Source organism: Mizuhopecten yessoensis, unplaced genomic scaffold (genome assembly GCF_002113885.1).
Source record: "Mizuhopecten yessoensis strain PY_sf001 unplaced genomic scaffold, ASM211388v2 scaffold10909, whole genome shotgun sequence".
Taxonomy (NCBI): Eukaryota; Metazoa; Mollusca; class Bivalvia; order Pectinida; family Pectinidae; genus Mizuhopecten; species Mizuhopecten yessoensis.
In genome coordinates, this window is record NW_018408782.1 from 199,806 (window position 1) to 218,986 (window position 19,181).

At 36.7% G+C, this 19,181-nt stretch overlaps 1 protein-coding gene and 1 long non-coding RNA gene across 2 annotated transcripts in view; both read left to right on the forward strand.

Moving 5' to 3' along the window:
- Nucleotides 1-11,514, forward strand: part of LOC110463447 (tyrosine-protein kinase HTK16-like) — a 54,737-nt gene extending 43,223 nt beyond the window's left edge. Inside the window, exons 16-19 of the mRNA XM_021518059.1 lie at nt 3,925-4,119; nt 7,433-7,521; nt 9,511-9,637; nt 9,946-11,514. Of these exons, the coding sequence (XP_021373734.1) occupies nt 3,925-4,119; nt 7,433-7,521; nt 9,511-9,637; nt 9,946-10,152 (618 nt within the window). The 3' untranslated portion in view covers nt 10,153-11,514. The remainder of the gene's footprint in view (nt 1-3,924; nt 4,120-7,432; nt 7,522-9,510; nt 9,638-9,945) is intronic.
- Nucleotides 11,515-13,744: 2,230 nt separating this feature from the next.
- LOC110463444 lies at nt 13,745-17,919 on the forward strand. The gene is made up of 2 exons (XR_002464394.1): nt 13,745-14,010; nt 14,056-17,919. It is a non-coding gene; the product is annotated as an uncharacterized LOC110463444 (long non-coding RNA).
- Nucleotides 17,920-19,181: the final 1,262 nt, after the last annotated feature.

Consider the following 19,181-nt stretch of genomic DNA (forward strand, 5'->3'; position numbering starts at 1 on the left):
TGTTGGTGTGTCAATTATATACTTGATCTGATTTAGTGTAATAGAGGATATTGTCACTGTTTGTTAGTTCCATTCATGTTTGATTTCACTCAAAACATGTAATATCATTCATGTTTACACCAGACTAGCCTCTAATGAGCTTGCTCCTATATTGAATTTTAGGTAGCAAGGCTACACAAATATAAGCTTCCTAACTCACCTTGCCCGAATGCCTGAGTGAGCTCGCAACATGGTGTGGCATCCTCCTGAATAACAAATAGGCATAGGGTGAAGATGTTGGACCAGTAGTGTCCTGGGATAAAGGGCAAGAAAAAAGTTCACATGAATGACCTTGACCAACAAACAAAGTTATAGAGGTCCAGTGTTATAAGTATTTTAATAACATGTTAATGTTCCTTTTAGTAATAAGTAGGCCAGCAGAGATGGTGCTGGGGTAAAGGACTATCAGCTTCATCAGATATATGATTTTGATCCCCCTTTTCAAGGTCACAGAGGTCAAATGCATTAAAACCTTTCAACAACATTTGGTTAACAACCAAATGGCATATTGTTGAGTGTAGGTTTATGGTGTGAAGTGCTATAGACTATGGGATTTGTATGAATGACTAAGACCAAATCTGTAGGTCATATTAGTGAAATAAGTTAAAATCTTCAACAAGGATTCATAACGTGTGGAGTAATGAAACCTTTTAGCATTGATCCATTCATGTAATGATTTTTAGCTCATCTGGTCCGAAACACCATGGTGAGCTTATGCCATACCGCAGCGTCCGTCGTCCGTCATCCGGCAGTCGTCCGGCGTCCATCCGTCAACTTTTCCTTTAAAACACTACTAGTCATGAACAACTGAGCAGATTTTGACCAAATTTGGTCAGAAGCATCCTTGGGGGAAGGGGAACAAATTTTGTATGAATGGTGGGTCTGGCCCCCCTCGGGGCTGAGGGAGGGACCCAATAGGGGAAATATAGCAAATTCTTTATAATCCTTCTTTTTCTGTAGGAATGAAAGGATTTGGTCCATATTTGGTATGAAGCATCCTTGGGTGAAGGGGTACCAATCTTGTATAAACCATGGGTCTGGCCCCCCAGGGGCCTGACGGGCGGGCCCCAATAGGGGAAACATAGCAAATTATTCTTTAAAATTCTTCTTCTGTAGGAATGAAAAGATTTGATCCATATTTGGTGTGGAGCATCCTTGGGTAAAGGGGAACCAATTTCGATAAACGGTGGGTGTGGCCTCCCTGGGGGCTGAGGGGCGGGGCCCAATAGGGGAAATATAGCAAATTCTTTAAAACCCTTCTTCTTCTGTAGGAATGAGAGGATTTGTTCCATATTTCGTTTGAAGCATCCTTGGGTGAAGGGGAACCAATTTTGTATAAACCGTGAGTCTGGCCCCTCTGGGACCTGAGGGGCAGGGCCCAATAGGGTAAATAGAGGTAAAACCTTTATATCATTCTTCTACCATAGAGATTAAGGGATATTATCCTGATTTAGTCTGGAGCATGCTTGGGCAAAAGGGACTCAATTTTGTATAAACAGTGGGTGTGGTATCCCAGGGGGCAGAAGGGCGGGGCCCTATAGGAGAAATAGAGGTTAAACATTTAAAATCCTTCTTCGGCCATCGGGATGAAGGGATTTTATCCTTATTTAGTCTGGAGCATCCTTTGGTCCTTGTTTACTTTTTATCCAGGAATTTGTCCTTGACCCTTATTGAAGGTCACAGATTTGAGAAGATAAATTTGTAGCTATTCATGCCCATTGGGCCTCTTGTGAAGATAAAGCATACATTGTAATTGCATGTTTACAGGCAGATGAGTTTGTTATTGTTTAAAAGTAGAGGATAGAAGGATGTGTTGTTGTTTACAGGTACAGAGGTCTATTGTTGTTTACAGGTACAGGGATCTATTTATGTTTACAGGTACAGGGATCTATTGTTGTTTACAGGTATAGGGATCTATTGTTGTTTACAGGTATAGGGATCTATTGTTGTTTACAGGTACAGGCATCTATTGTTGTTTATATGTATAGGGATCTATTGATGTTTACAGATACAGAGGTCTATTGTTGTTTATATGTATAGGGATCTATTGATGTTTACAGGTACAGGGATCTATTGATGTTTACAGATACAGAGGTCTATTGTTGTTAACAGGTATAGGGATCTATTGTTGTTTACAGGTACAGGGATCTATTTATGTTTACAGGTACAGGGATCTATTGTTGTTAACAGGTATAGGGATCTATTGTTGTTTACAGATACAGAGATCTATTGTTGTTAACAGGTACAGGGATTTATTGTTGTTTACAGGTATAGGGATCTATTGATGTTTACAGGAACAGGGATCTATTGATGTTTACAGATACAGAGGTCTATTGTTGTTTACAGGTACAGGGATCTATTGTTGTTTACAGATACAGGGATCTATTGTTGTTTATATGTACAGGGATCTATTGTTGTTTACAGGTACAGGGATCTATTGTTGTTTACTGTTACAGTGATCTATTGTTGTTAACAGGTACAGGGATCTATGGTTGTTTACAGGTACAGGGATCTATTGTTGTTTACTGTTACAGTGATCTATTGTTGTTAACAGGTACAGGGATCTATGGTTGTTTACAGGTACAGGGATCTATTGTTGCTTACAGATACAGGGATCTATTGTTGTTAACAGGTACAGGGATCTATTGTTGTTAACAGGTACAGGGATTTATTGTTGTTTACAGGTATAGGGATCTATTGTTGTTAACAGGTACAGGGATCTATTGTTGTTAACAGGTACAGGGATCTATGGTTGTTTACAGGTACAGGGATCTATTGTTGCTTACAGATACAGGGATCTATTGTTGTTAACAGGTACAGGGATTTATTGTTGTTTACAGGTATAGGGATCTATTGTTGTTAACAGGTACAGGGATTTATTGTTGTTTACAGGTATAGGGATCTATTGTTGTTAACAGGTACAGGGATCTATTGTTGTTTACAGATACAGAGATCTATTGTTGTTAACAGGTACAGGGATCTATGGTTGTTTACAGGTACAGGGATCTATTGTTGTTAACAGGTACAGGGATCTATTTATGTTTACAGGTACAGGGATCTATTGTTGTTTACTGGTAGAGGAGTTCATTCCCAATGGTGCCCTTTGTGATTACTTGGAGAAGCACAAAGGTACGGATCTATTGATGTTTACAGGTACAGGGATCTATTGTTGTTTATATGTACAGGGATCTATTGTTGTTTACAGGTATAGGAATCTATTGTTGTTTACAGGTACAGGGATCTATTATTGTTAACAGGTACAGGGATCTATTGTTGTTAACAGGTACACGGATCTATTGTTGTTTACAGGTACAGGGATCGATTGTTGTTTACAGGTACAGGGATCTATTGTTGTTAACAGGTACAGGGATTTATTGTTGTTTACAGGTATAGGGATCTATTGTTGTTTACAGGTACAGGGCTCTATTGTTGTTTACAGGTAGAGGAGTTCATTCCCAATGGTGCCCTTTGTGATTACTTGGAGAAGCACAAAGGTACGGATCTATTGATGTTTACAGGTACAGGGATCTATTGTTGTTTACGGGTAGAGGAGTTCATTCCCAATGGTGCCCTTTGTGATTACTTGGAGAAGCACAAAGGTACGGATCTATTGATGTTTACAGGTACAGGGATCTATTGTTGTTTACGGGTAGAGGAGTTCATTCCCAATGGTGCCCTTTGTGATTACTTGGAGAAGCACAAAGGTACGGATCTATTGATGTTTACAGGTACAGGGATCTATTGTTGTTTACTGGTAGAGGAGTTCATTCCCAATGGTGCCCTTTGTGATTACTTGGAGAAGCACAAAGGTACGGATCTATTGATGTTTACAGGTACAGGGATCTATTGTTGTTTACAGGTACAGGGATCTATTGTTGTTTACAGGTAGAGGAGTTCATTCCCAATGGTGCCCTTTGTGATTACTTGGAGAAGCACAAAGGTACAAATAAGATCAAGGTTGACCCAACCCTGTACCTATGGGCATCACAAATCGCTGATGGTATGCAGTACCTAGAGCAGAGAAATATAGTCCATCGGGATCTTGCTGCGAGAAACATTCTTGTGGAATCAAAGCACCAGGTACTGTTTGAGAGAAATTTCCAATTTTTCCTATTGAAGTCTGACTCCAAATGCACCTGGAAAAAAGATCTTTATAAGTTCTCCTGTACTGCTCATGAGTAGATGAAAGGAATTTTTTCAACTATATTTACATTTTCACTGCAACCCACTATATGAACATTACCAGCAGAAGTGCATTTCGTTTGAGTATGACATCAAAAACTCTTGTGATGTCACACATGTTTTTTTTATGACGTCATAGATTAATTTTGCTCAATGAGAGTCTTGTCGCTTTGCTTCGGATAACATGGAGAGTGCCCCTGCATCAAACGCTTAAATGAATACGGTAAATTATTGGTGCCAATTTTATTTACGTAGTGCTGTTCCGCCAATGTCATTTAAAGGAAGATGCATATACAAAACGCAGTAAATAAATGAATATTTCAGAACAAATAAATGAATTCAAACAATTGTTCTTTTGTAAAAATGTTTATATATGGATTGAACACCATTTTTAGCTCACCTGCCCGAAGGGAAAGTGAGCTTATGCCATGATGCAGCGTCCGTCGTCCGTCAACTTTTCCTTTAAAACACTACTAGTCGTGAACGGCCCAGTAGATTTTGACTAAATTTCATCTGGAGCATCCTTAGGCCAAGGGGACTCAATTTTGTATAAATGATGGGTCTGGCCCCCTTGCGGCTGAGGGGCAGGGCCCATTAGGGGAAATATAGCAAATTCTTTAAAATCCTTCTCCTTCTGTAGGAATGAAAGGATTTGGTCCATATTTGGTCAGAAGCATCCTTGGGTGAAGGGGAACAAATTTTGTATAAACCATGGGTCTGGCCCCCAGGGGCCTAAGTGGCGGGCCTAATAGGAGAAACATAGCAAATTCTTTAAAATCTTTCTTATTCTGTAGGAATGAAAGGATTTGGACTAAATTTGGTCTGGAGCATCCTTAGGCCAAGGGGACTCAATTTTGTATAAATGGTGGGTCTGACCCCCCTGGGGCTGAGGGGCGGGGCCCAATAGGGGAAATATAGCAAATTCTTTAAAATCCTTCTTCTTCTGTAGCAATGAAAGGATTTGTGCCATATTTGGTCTGAAGCATTCCTGGGTGAAGGGGAACCAATTTTGTATAAACCGTGGGTCTGGCCCCCCTGGGAGCTGAGAAGCAGGGCCAAATAGGGGAAATATAGCTAATTCTTTAAAATCCTTCTCCTTCTGTAAAAATGAAAGGATTTGTTCCATATTCGGTTAGAAGCATCCTTGGATGAAGGGGAACCAATTTTGTATAAATCATGGGAGTGGTACCCCAGGGGCCTGAGGGGTGGGGCCCAATAGGGGAAACATAGTGAATTCTTTAAAATCCTTCTTCTACCATAGGGATTAAGGGATATTATCCTAATTTAGTCTGGAGCATTCTTAGGCAAAAGGAACTCAATTTTGTATAAACGGTGTGTCTGACCCCTCTGGGGGCAGAGAGGCGGGGCCCAATAGGGGAAACATAGCTTAAACCTTTAAAATCCTTCTTCGACCATCGGGATTATGGGATTTTATCCTTATTTAGTCTGGAGCATCCTTGGGTCAAGGGGACTCAATTTTGTATAATTGGTGGGTATGACCCCCCTAAGTTGCATATAGGTGTGGGGCTCTGTTTGAAGTTTGTTCTCTCTATATCTCAAGTACTGGATGGATCTTTCTGAAATTTCATATGTACTTACAGCACCTACTTCATACCAATTATTTTAAACATATTTAGGTGAGCGATACAGGCCCTCTGGGTCTTTTGTTTAAAATCATCATGCCGGAATGAACGCAAATCGTTCACATCCATTTCAAAAATGAAGCCCTAGCAGGCTTCATGCAATATGGATGTAAACAATTTGCGTTCAAACCAAATAATTAAAAAATGCTGTTCTTTCCCAGTATGAACATGTTTAGTTTTAAGTAACCTCACACTTTAAGGATGTACACCTCTGAGAAGTCAAAAGATTCCTGTATTAAACTTTTTTTTATATTGATTTTTGGAAAAAGGAGATAATGGCATAGTAGAAAATGCAAAAAAAAATATATGTCGGTGTGTTTGTTTTTGTGCTATGATTGGTCAAAGATAACAATTTAACACAATATGTGATTTTAGGTGAATTTTCGAGTTTTGACCATTTGCAGAACAAATTCATACAATTTCTTCCAAGTGTGTTATCAGATGTGTATGAATGTTTGTAGAATTGATAAAAAATATTATTTTCTTTGAAACTATGGAAGTAAAATTTCTTAATCTTATTCATTTTACTCAGAAATGCGATTTTAGTAAGCCTTACCCCTTATTTTTTAATGAAAAAATGCACATTTTTCACCATTTTTTGCAGATTAAACGCTTGATATAAAAAAATCCTGTATTAAACTTTTCTTAGTATTCAATGAATCAAAAGAAAATGTGTTGCTCTTTCTAAAACAGACACAAAATGGTAGGTCGGTGTGCTTCTTTTTTGTCCCATTATTATTTGTGTTATTTTTCACCTTTTCAGGGTCAAAAATCAAAAGTGCTTCAGTTACCCTAATATGTAAAAAAAATATATCAATAATATATAACTTTCCACTTTTTTGCAATCATTTTAATTATATTGAACATTATAAAGTTTTACAGCAAAATTGAACCATGACAATTTAGGTGATCAATCTAATGTCAAAAAGGTGAAATTTTGGCCGTTTGTGAAGTGCAAGAAATTCACATAATACACTTTTTCAAAATGGCTGCCAAATTGGTCATTTTTTAAAAATTCTTGTAAAAAATGTTCTACACATAACAGACATCTATTTTTTTTACATATTTTTCAGATGTGTGTTTGCTATTATACCTATTATAATTTGTTAAATATTACAAAACGTTGCACCAGATCAAAACGAGACTTGAACGTGACTGAAACCTCAGAAGAGTACATCCTTTACAAAGTGAAATACTAATGTCCCCCTGGTGAGAGATTGCCTTAAAACATCCGAGTTGACCGGGGTTCAATGTCAATCTGGTTTACTGAATATCTGCTCTCTTTTTATAACTCCTCTAAAAGAGTACACTGCTGGAATTCATCTGTCCATCTGTTTTATCAGTCTGTCATTATGTCTGTCTGTCTGCCCATCCGTGAGTCCATCTGAGGGTGGAAGTTTTGACACACGTCATGCTGCTTTGGTACAGTAGATCTGCTCCATAGGGAGTTGCATTACTTCTAGCAATGTTCCATATATATAAAACCCAAGTACCTTTTTTTCCACACAGAGGGTTAGTGGTATAATGTAACTTACAATTGTGGTTAATACTTCATTTTCTCCATGCAGGTAAAAATCAGTGATTTTGGTCTGTCAAGAGCTTATGAAGAGGGGCAGTACTACAAGGCTTCAAAGGGAGGGAGATGGCCTATCAAATGGTGAGCTTTATATAAAACTGACTTAATTACCCGGGCATCATCAGTGGCCTACCAAATGGTGAGCTTTATATTAAACTGCCTTAATTACCCGGCCATCATCAGTGGCCTATCAAATGGTGAGCTCTATTTAAAACTGCCTTAATTACCCGGCCATCATCAGTGGCCTATCAAATGGTGAGCTTTATATAAAACTGACTTAATTACCCGGGCATCATCAGTGGCCTACCAAATGGTGAGCTTTATATAAAACTGCCTTAATTACCCGGCCATCATCAGTGGCCTACCAAATGGTGAGCTTTATATAAAACTGCCTTAATTACCCGGCCATCATCAGTGGCCTACCAAATGGTGAGCTTTATATAAAACTGCCTTAATTACCCGGCCATCATCAGTGGCCTACCAAATGGTGAGCTTTATATAAAACTGCCTTAATTACCCGGCCATCATCAGTGGCCTACCAAATGGTGAGCTTTATATAAAACTGCCTTAATTACCCGGCCATCATCAGTGGCCTACCAAATGGTGAGCTTTATATAAAACTGCCTTAATTACCCGGCCATCATCAGTGGCCTACCAAATGGTGAGCTTTATATAAAACTGCCTTAATTACCCGGCCATCATCAGTGGCCTACCAAATGGTGAGCTTTATATAAAACTGCCTTAATTACCCGGCCATCATCAGTGGCCTACCAAATGGTGAGCTTTATATAAAACTGCCTTAATTACCCGGCCATCATCAGTGGCCTACCAAATGGTGAGCTTTATATAAAACTGCCTTAATTACCCGGCCATCATCAGTGGCCTACCAAATGGTGAGCTTTATATAAAACTGCCTTAATTACCCGGCCATCATCAGTGGCCTACCAAATGGTGAGCTTTATATAAAACTGCCTTAATTACCCGGCCATCATCAGTGGCCTACCAAATGGTGAGCTTTATATAAAACTGCCTTAATTACCCGGCCATCATCAGTGGCCTACCAAATGGTGAGCTTTATATAAAACTGCCTTAATTACCCGGCCATCATCAGTGGCCTACCAAATGGTGAGCTTTATATAAAACTGCCTTAATTACCCGGCCATCATCAGTGGCCTACCAAATGGTGAGCTTTATATAAAACTGCCTTAATTACCCGGCCATCATCAGTGGCCTACCAAATGGTGAGCTTTATATAAAACTGCCTTAATTACCCGGCCATCATCAGTGGCCTACCAAATGGTGAGCTTTATATAAAACTGCCTTAATTACCTGGCCATCATCAGTAGCCTACCAAATGGTGAGCTCTATTTAAAACTGCCTTAATTACCCGGACATCATCAGTGGCCTACCAAATGGTGAGCTCTATTTAACACTGCCTTAATTACCCGGCCATCATCAGTGGCCTACCAGATGGTGAGCTTTATATAAAACTGCCTTAATTACCTGGCCATCATCAGTAGCCTACCAAATGGTGAGCTCTATTTAAAACTGCCTTAATTACCCGGCCATCATCAGTAGCCTACCAAATGGTGAGCTCTATTTAAAACTGCCTTAATTGCCCGGCCATCATCAGTGGCCTACCAAATGGTGAGCTTTATATTAAACTGCCTTAATTACCCGGCCATCATCAGTGGCCTATTAAATTGTGAGCTCTATTTAAAACTGCCTTAATTACCCGGCCATCATCAGTGGCCTACCAAATGGTGAGCTTTATATTATATTAGTAAACAAAAACACATGTGAGGTATGCATATCGTCATTCACTTTTGATGACTTCACAAATATCGATGATGTATTTTAACGACATCACAATTGAACACGTGTTAATCGACACGAGGCTATCTTCCCGTATGGGGCGACAAGCTGATATTTCCCGGCTAAAACGGGAGACACGTCTGTGAAGGTTGGGAGAAATCATCATCTCCACTCCATATTTCAACAACAAAATTAGATATTGTAGGACTCAGGAATGACTGTTCCCCTATATAATTATGCTGTATATTTTTCTAGGTATGCCCCTGAGTGTGTAAACTATGGGAAGTTTACACATCACACAGATGTCTGGAGTTATGGCATAACTCTTTGGGAGATGTTCTCCTTTGCTGACCAACCCTACGGTGAAAGGAAAGGCATAGAGGTATGAAAGATGTTCTCTTTCAGTTTCAATACTTGAACTGGTTCAAAAACAACAGAAAAATCTGTAGACTATACTCCAAAAATACCTGCAATATCAATGTATATAAATGTAATGTAAGCTTCTCTTGGGCAAATAGTTTAGAGTATTTGGATATAATCAGTTTTTTTGCTGGAATTTCATGTTGGAATAATGGTTTGTGATCAGTTGTGTCAACATTATTGGAAAATAAAAAAGAAACTGTAAATCAAAGTCTGAAGAGTATATATGTAATAATTTATTTGCATGTTAAAGTTTAAATTTATTTTCAGGTGATTCAATTTGTGGAGTCTGGCGGCCGATTGGAATGTCCAAAAGACTGCCCCCCACAGGTGTATGAGAAAATGAAGAAATGCTGGGAAAAAGATCCAAAAAGGAGACCAAGTTTTACTGAGTTAAAAACTCATTTTCAAACTGATCCTCTTTATGGTGATGCCATTAAATATTTCCGCAGTCAAAAGGATAAGAAGAAAAATTAACATTCAAACGTCATTTAATAATATTGATAAAAAAAAATTGCCAAAGAAAGTAAAACATACAGAAGTAAAACATAACCTTCGAAGCCTGCACACTAAATTCCAGTGTGCTGTGAGAACCAACAGGATTCCAGTATTCTGTGACAACCAATGGGATTCCAGTTTTCTGTAAAGACCAATGAGGTTCCAGTGTGCTGTGAGAACCAACAGGATTCCAGTGTTCTGTGACAACCAATGGGATTCCAGTGTTCTGTGAAGACCAATGGGATTCAAATATTCTGTAAAGACCAATGAGGTTCCAGTATGCTGTGAGAACCAATGGGATTCGAGTATTCTTTGAGGACCAATGAGGTTCCAGTATGCTGTTAGAACCAATGGGATTTGAGTATTCTGTGAGGACCAATGAGGTTCCAGTATGCTGTAAGAGCCAATGGGATTCAAATATCCTGTAAAGACCAATGAGGTTCCAGAATGCTGTGAGAACCAATGGGATTCGAGTATTCTGTAAGGACCAATGAGATAACAGTATTATGTGAGAACCAATGAGATTTGAATATTCTGTGAAGACCATTGAGGTTCCAGTATGCTGTGAGATCCGATGGGATTTGAGTATGCTGCGTGATCCAATGAGATTCCAGTATTCTGTGAAGACCATAGTCTCACAACTGTCTTAACTGAACATCACTAAGACTGTTATTTCTGTTCTCTCTGTGATAAGTAACAGGACAGCACAGGTTAAATACAAAGTACCAACCTATTTAAAAGCCAACCAATATAAAATTGAAGTCAAATTTTGATTATTTTTATAAAATATGTACTTAAATATAATTACATTTACTGTATAATGGAATATTTATGTAACTGATGGGTTTATTCAACAGGGGCCAAGACGTGTTATACATAATAGACATTGTATCTAGTATATAATAGCATCTAGCACGAGTATATACAATATCTAGTATATGTAGTATCTAGTTATAGAATATCTTAATCATTTTGTATACATGGTATCTAGTATACTTAGTAGCTGGTATACAGTAAACAAGGTATCTAGTATAACAGAAATTTGGTGTACAGGGTACCTATACACAGTCTCTTATATACATAGTATCTTATAGACATACTATCTAGTATACTTAGTATCTGGTATGAAGTATACCAGGCATCTAGTATACTAAGTAGCTGGTATATAGTATACCAGGTATCTAGTATACTTAGTATCTGGTATGAAGTATAGCAGGCATCTAGTATACTTAGTATCTGGTATAAAGTATACCAGGCATCTAGTATACTACGTAGCTGGTATATAGTATACCAAGTATCTAGTATACTTAGTATCTGGTATATAGTATACAAGGTATCTAGTATACTTAGTAGTCGGTATATAGTATACCAGGTATTTAGTATACTTAGTAGCTGGTAAATAGTATACCAGGCATCTAGTATACTTTATACCAGCTACTAAGTATAATAGATACCTGGTATACTATATACAAGCTACTAAGTATACTAGATACTATATACCAGTATACTTAGCTGGTATATAGTATACCAGGTATTTAGTATACTTAGTAGCTGGTATACCAGTTATCTAATATACTTAGTAGCCGGTATATAGTATTCCAGGTATCTAGTATTCTTAGTATCTGGTATATAGTATATCAGGTATCTAGTATACTTAGTATCTGGTATACTTAGTAGCTGGTATATAGTATAGCAGGCATCTAGTATACTAAGTAGCTTGTATATAGTATACCAGGTATCTAGTATCCTTAGTATCTGGTATATAGTATACAAGGTATCTAGTATACTTAGTACCTGGTGTAAAGTATCCCAGGGAGCTAGTATATTTAGTATCTGGTATGAAGTATGCCAGGCATCTAGTCTACTAAGTAGCTGGTATATAGTATACAAGGTATCTAGTATACTTAGTATCTGGTATGAAGTATACCGTGCATCTAGTATACTAAGTAGCTTGTATATAGTATACCAGGTATCTAGTATACTTAGTAGCTGGTATATAGTATCTAGTATACTTAGTAGCTGGTATACCAGGTATCTAGTATACTTAGTAGCCGGTATATAGTATACCAGGCATCTAGTATACTTAGTAGCTGGTATATAGTATACAAGGTATCTAGTATACTTAGTAGCTGGTATATAGTATACAAGGTATCTAGTATACTTAGTAGCTGGTATATAGTATCTAGTATACTTATTAGCTGGTATATAGTATACCAGGTATCTAGTATACTTAGTAGGTGGTATATAGTATCTAGTATACTTAGTAGCTGGAATATAGTATACCAGGTATCTAGTATACTTAGTATCCGGTATATAGTATCTAGTATACTTAGTAGCTGGAATATAGTATACCAGGTATCTAGTATACTTAGTGGCTGGGATATAGTATACCAGGGATCTAGTATACTTAGTATCTGGTATATAGTATACAAGGTATCTAGTATACTTAGTAGCTGGTATACAGTATACCAGGTATCTAGTAAACTTAGTAGCTGGTATATAGGATACCAGGTATCTAGTATACTTAGTATCTGGTATATAGTATACCAGGTATCTAGTATACTTAGTAGCTGGTATACAGTATACCAGGTATCTAGTAAACTTAGTAGCTGGTATATAGTATACCAGGTATCTAGTATACTTAGTATCTGGTATATAGTATCTAGTATACTTAGTAGCTGGTATATAGTATCTAGTATACTTAGTAGCTGGTATATAGTATACCAGGTATCTAGTATACAATGTACACGATATTCGGTGTACAGTTTCTAATATACATAGTATCAGGTGTGGGTAAATGCAGTACTGAAATAATTTGTTTCAGACGCTACAGAGTTAAAATGTTACATCTAACATTATCTTTTACAGGAATTTGTTTAATATTTATTAAAAAGCATTATAAAAATAGATTTTAATGATTAACCTAATTTCATGCATCTGAACACATTAAAGTTTTTTATGATAAAAAGGAATAATCTTATTTTGCTGGTCCTAGCTTGCTTAACCCACTAGCTATTTGAATCACTATAATAATTACAATGATAATTTATTAATATTAGATTGTCTAACATAGGTATTTTGTTTTTGATTTTTGAGATGAGATAACCCTATAAATCACAGTAACAGTGTCAGGATGTTACCTGGTCAACACTAATAGAAACAACCAGAATATGCTTTATGAACATTTCTCATAACTGACAGAATAGATCTACCATAAGTAGAATAATTTTATATTATTAAAGTAATCGAAAATAGACCACTGTCATTTCTTTTGTAGAAACGGAACATAACGCTAGCTTTATCTCTGTTTGTTAGCGGAACTGGCCTCTGTCGATTGGAGTAGAGAACATGTGTAGTAAAACTGTACTGGGTCAGTTGGAGTTGAGAACTTGTGTAGTAGAACTGGACTGGGTCAGTTGGAGTTGAGAACATGTGTAGTAGAACTGGACTGGATCGATTGGAGTAGAAACTTTTTGTAGTAGAACTGGACTCGGTTGTAAGGTAACACACCCTGTCTGTCACTGTGTAACACTTAAACAATGGCTTAAGTAAACGCACCCTGTCAGTCACTGTGTTATGCTTAAACAATGGCTTAAGGTAACACCCCCTGTCTGTCACTGTGTAACCCTTAAACAATGGCTTAAGTAAACACACCCTGTCAGTCACTGTGTAACGTTTAAACAATGGCTTAAGGTAACACACCCTGTCAGTCACTGTGTTATGCTTAAACAATGGCTTAAGGTAACACACCCTGTCTGTCACTGTGTAACGCTTAAACAATGGCTTAAGTAAACACACCCTGTCAGTCACTGTGTTATGCTTAAATAATGGCTTAAGGTAACACACCCTGTCAGTCACTGTGTAACGCTTAAATGGCTTAAGGTAACACACCCTGTCTGTCACTGCGTAACGTTTAAACAATGGCTTAAGGTAACACACCCTGTCTGTCACTGCGTAACGTTTAAACAATGGCTTAAGGTAACACACCCTGTCAGTCACTGTGTAACGTTTAAACAATGGCTTAAGGTAACACACCCTCTCAGTCACTGTGTTATGCTTAAACAATGGCTTAAGGTAACACACCCTGTCAGTCACTGTGCAACGTTTAAACAATGGCTTAAGGTAACACACCCTCTCAGTCACTGTGTTATGTTTAAACAATGGCTTAAGGTAAAACACCCTGTCAGTCACTGTGTAACGTTTAAACAATGGTTAAGGTAACACGCCCTGTCAGTCACTGTGTAACGCTTAAACAATGGCTTAAGGTAACACACCCTGTCTGTCACTGTTTAACGTTTAAACAATGGCTTAAGGTAACACACCCTCTCAGTCACTGTGTTATGCTTAAACAATGGCTTGAGGTAACACACCCTGTCAGTCACTGTGTAACGCTTAAACAATGGCTTAAGGTAACACACCCTAGAGTGATCTGGTGTCACAGTGGATAGCACATTGTTCTTTCACCAAGGCTTATTAGCTTATATGACAGTATAATACATTGTTATACGGAATTTTTGTTTGAGTTCCTGTTTGAGAATGAAGCTAAAGCTGAAATGTCATCGAGAAGTACAAAGTAATGTAATTGTAAGTTTTTAAGACATGAACATATTTCTATTCCAAATATTTTTATACGTTTTTTGTACACACATACAAACAGAAGTAATTGACCTATTTGTTATATTTATTGATTCATCATCTATTGAATTTTTATCACGAGATATGGTTATTTTGCATAAATGTAACTACATGTAATCTATTTTTTATATTTTTGTGTTTAAATACATGTTTCATGGGGTGCTGGACTTCATATTTGGGACCAACAGCACATCCGATGATCTATATCATGTTGCATACGGTATGTAACGATCATGAGTTTAGAATGACATACAATATTTACAACTTTGTTGTAAACATTTTGTTTTTATTGTCAAAGTATCGGATTGATGTAAGCTTACATATTCTAGTGGTAGTCTTATTTTAGAACATTTTGTGCTATGAATATCACTCTAAATCACGAATGCGCCAATTGAAGTTGTCCTTGATAGGCCATTTAATATATGTGTTAGTCTGTTACAGTTCGAAAATGCGCTGAAATAAGTATGTTTAAAGTAGTATCTGTGACACTGAGTTTCTTACCTTAGCCATAATACCAAGAAATTTGATTTAAAAGAAATAATTCCATTATTTTATCTTTCGATATGAAAAATTCACTCATTCATTCATTATATAAAATGCTATTACGTATATCTCCAAATTCTTGAGTATTTGTTGAAAAAGCAAAATGAAAACACTCATTACAGTCGGACTTTAATTGTGGTGAATTTAATAAAGATTGAACTAAACATGCACAATGGAATCAATGGATCAGAGACAGGGTCCATTCTATAATTAAAGGTTTGAATTGGAGTTCTAATCAAAACCATTCTTTGTACATATATCATGTTCCTTTATAAAATGATGTATTATGATACATGTCGATAACATTTAGTTTTTTAATGGTCTTCATTACAAAATATGTGACAGATCTTGAACACCATTTTAAAGGTTTATTTTAGAACTTTTCTTTTAGATAAGGAATTTAAATAATTCTAAGTGGTTAAATTGACATCCAAGGATGTGGGTTTTGCAGAAAATATCATAACCATGACCAATACAATTATAATGTCCCAGTATGTTAGGTATCTTTGTCAATATAAGATATTTTGTATTTGCTTGTAATGTTTACAAATACTAAAATATGTTTTCCCCCTTTCCCCACCAATAAAGGATGTTTACGCTACATGACCGAAGGTAGCCCTTTGTACCACTATTGCTTTCGTCCATTGTACGACTGTCAAACCATGTATAAAGATGTTCAGATATTTGCTCACTCTTTTGCTATTCCTCAATGAATTTTCAACAGAAATTTACGTAACAGGCCTCATTTTACTCTTCTCACCGAATTATTTGATTACTATGTAACACAAATTTAAATGGATTCTATAGATTTTTATTTCTTTTTAAGTGCATAATTAATCTGATGTCAGTTTTTCTCCTTCATAAACATAATTTCTAGATTTGCATATATAGGTATAGTAGATACATGATTTTTTTAAATACATTTGAAAGATTTTCGTGGAATTCCACTTATACTAACTAGTCTTTAAGTATTCAATTAAAATTTGACCATATTTAATTGTGTTAACAATAGAATTGACCGCAGGCTAAGTCTGGTATAAGTTCTATCCTGATCGGTTGACACAACGAAGACAGTGATGAAATGATCTGGTCAACAGGGAATGTCTAGACGATTAAGTAGTGTAGGGGGGGACAACTCGGGTACTCTAGAGAATATTCTAATGATTGATCTTCAAAACTTGCTATCTCATGCCCATTCAGGCTATTCAGAAAGAATGAGTGATCTTTTTATGGCATTCAGAAATACTCATTTGTGTAGTAAAAATCAGCAGTTAATGACATCCACAAATTAGTGACATTGTACTAGTCAAAAATTATAACTTCATAATAATTGTACTACAAAAAGTAACAATATCAATATGCTGAAACTAGTCTAATACAGGGCAAGATACTGAAACTATCTAATACAGGGCAAGATACTGAAACTAGAAACTATCTAATACAGGGCAAGATACTGAAACTATCTAATACAGGGCAAGAATACCAATAGTGGGATTACAATGACTGCAAGGAGATATAGATGGGTTTTTTTAAAAATAATTACTGTTTTTTTGTTCTTTAAACTGTTGATATTTTATTGCGCATAAAATAACATCCTTATTCTGGTTATTACCGAGTTTAGATGAACATTATGTCATTGTTCTATTGGTTCATCTTTGATCCCCCTTGATTTCCAGAATAAAAGTAACTAACGACTTCCCTATACCACGCCACCCAGTCCACAAGACACGGATAGCCGTCAGTTCTTGTTTGATTTGTTACGTACCATATACCAAGTCAACCTAACACTGATTACAGATTACAACTTCCAAATCATAGTGTCTGTACATATTGCCAGCGTCATTTATGTTTTTATTTCAGCTTTGCTTTGAAATATTTACTGTCCGTAGTAAAATATACTATTTAGAGACGACAATGGAATATTGAATGATCAATTTCTAATGAGTGATTAAAGGCCCTTTTGGCCTCTTGTTTGGATTAGAATTGTGAAGCTATCATGATTGTATGAAATGTATGGTTCCATATATATTACCTGTGACAGGCTTGTGGTGTATTAATTTAAAGTTTCTTGTTCAACAGAATATACAGACAAGGTTCATGGCAGAACCAATCAAGGATTTTTCAAACAGGAAGATGCACATTTTCTCAATGATACCTGAAACAAAATGGAGTTGAGGTTTGGGTGTTAATAAAACAATGATTGCTAGGCCTACGATCGCCCACACCAGTAATGACCGCATTATTAGGACTGAAGGACAATTTAGTCCCCGTTACAGGGCGGCTGGTCTACCGAGTTTGTCACAGGTAGTACAAAGGGATGTATGCCAACAGTTACTATTTTTCTATAGTTTATAAACATGTTGATAATGCAAAAAATCTGGTATTTTTTATAAAACATATAAAAGTTACTTGTTTCGCAAGAAAGCCATTCCAAATGTATTGCATATTGTAATATTGAGTGTCTATTATTAATACACATGAATGCAATTACATCTGTTAAAAGTGAGGTTTTATGTTAATTAAAAATATATGTTGATTAATCAAAAATAAATAACAATGATGATGAAACGTGTGTTGTTTTCTGTCGCCTGAAAAGTTACGTTTTTGTCCATCGTAAGACATGATGCAGTCATTCGCCATTCATCCCTGTTGTCAAGCAGCCCTGTTGCTAAGCAGCCCTGTTTGTTTTCGATTAGCATCACTCTGTCTTCTATCAAGTATCTATCTGGCAAACAGAGTTGTGTTCAGGCAATGTCTTTTAAGGAATTGTTACACGTTTCAATACGCTGATAGTTTACAGAGGGAGTTCTATTGAAGGAATTGTCAAATTTTTATTAAGCTTGCCGAATATACTTTTGACCTTCTTCAAGTTTGATTAAAAGCCAAGTTCACAAATTCTGTATATATCCATTCAAGTAAAGATTATCTTCTTACCAATGTATGCTAGCTAGTAATGTGTGTATTTGAAGCTGGGTACAGTGAGTGATTATAACTCTGTTTCGCCGAATTCCTGAGATGCTGTCATGGTCACAAACATAAAGCTGATAGAACATAATCAGCGTGCTAGCGTCAATATTTGTTAAATTAAGACAATAAATAACGATATTACCTCTATTCCGAGGAAGTTAACCACTGTTTCTAAGCCTGGGGTCAAATATTTGTTGACAAATCTTAATATTTTGTTTTCGGAAATATACATTTCTCTGTTGTTTACTGAGCGTCTACAAATGCGACTGAATCGTACAGAGATATTGAACAAGTGTGTGTGTATGAATGCCATATGTATTAACGTCTGAAACCGTCAACGAAGGAGATCTCCCTCATTCCATATTTCGAATGAGAGAACGTGTGTGAAACGAGAATGAAGCTGCTTTGCTGAATTTATCTTTCCCTTTTTATGTATCAAAATAACCCCCCAAAGATTCAGATACGCCTTTTGCGATCATAACACACATCTTTTTGCAGTAACTAGGAGCTCATTTAACTACAGAATGTAGATTTTGAGTTTGTGTGAGTTCGGACTTGAATGAGGAAGTTTCGAGGGAAATTTTGGTCAAAACAAGAGGGGCTCGCTCCTGATTAGGGAGGTTTGACAGCTATGAAAGACAGTTACTAACAACTAAGTGATGTTCAAAACTTTCATCCATTGTGTTTGTCACGTACGCAAGTATATATTAAATATTTTTTAAGTATTTTATTAGGGAATTTATGAGGTCAGTATCTTTAAGGTACAGGACGGAATACGTCATGCGTAGCGGTGTTTTGTGACGCACGGGAGAGACATTGAGCATCTTCTGCTGGAAAACCTACTGGAAACTACTCGGTAGTGA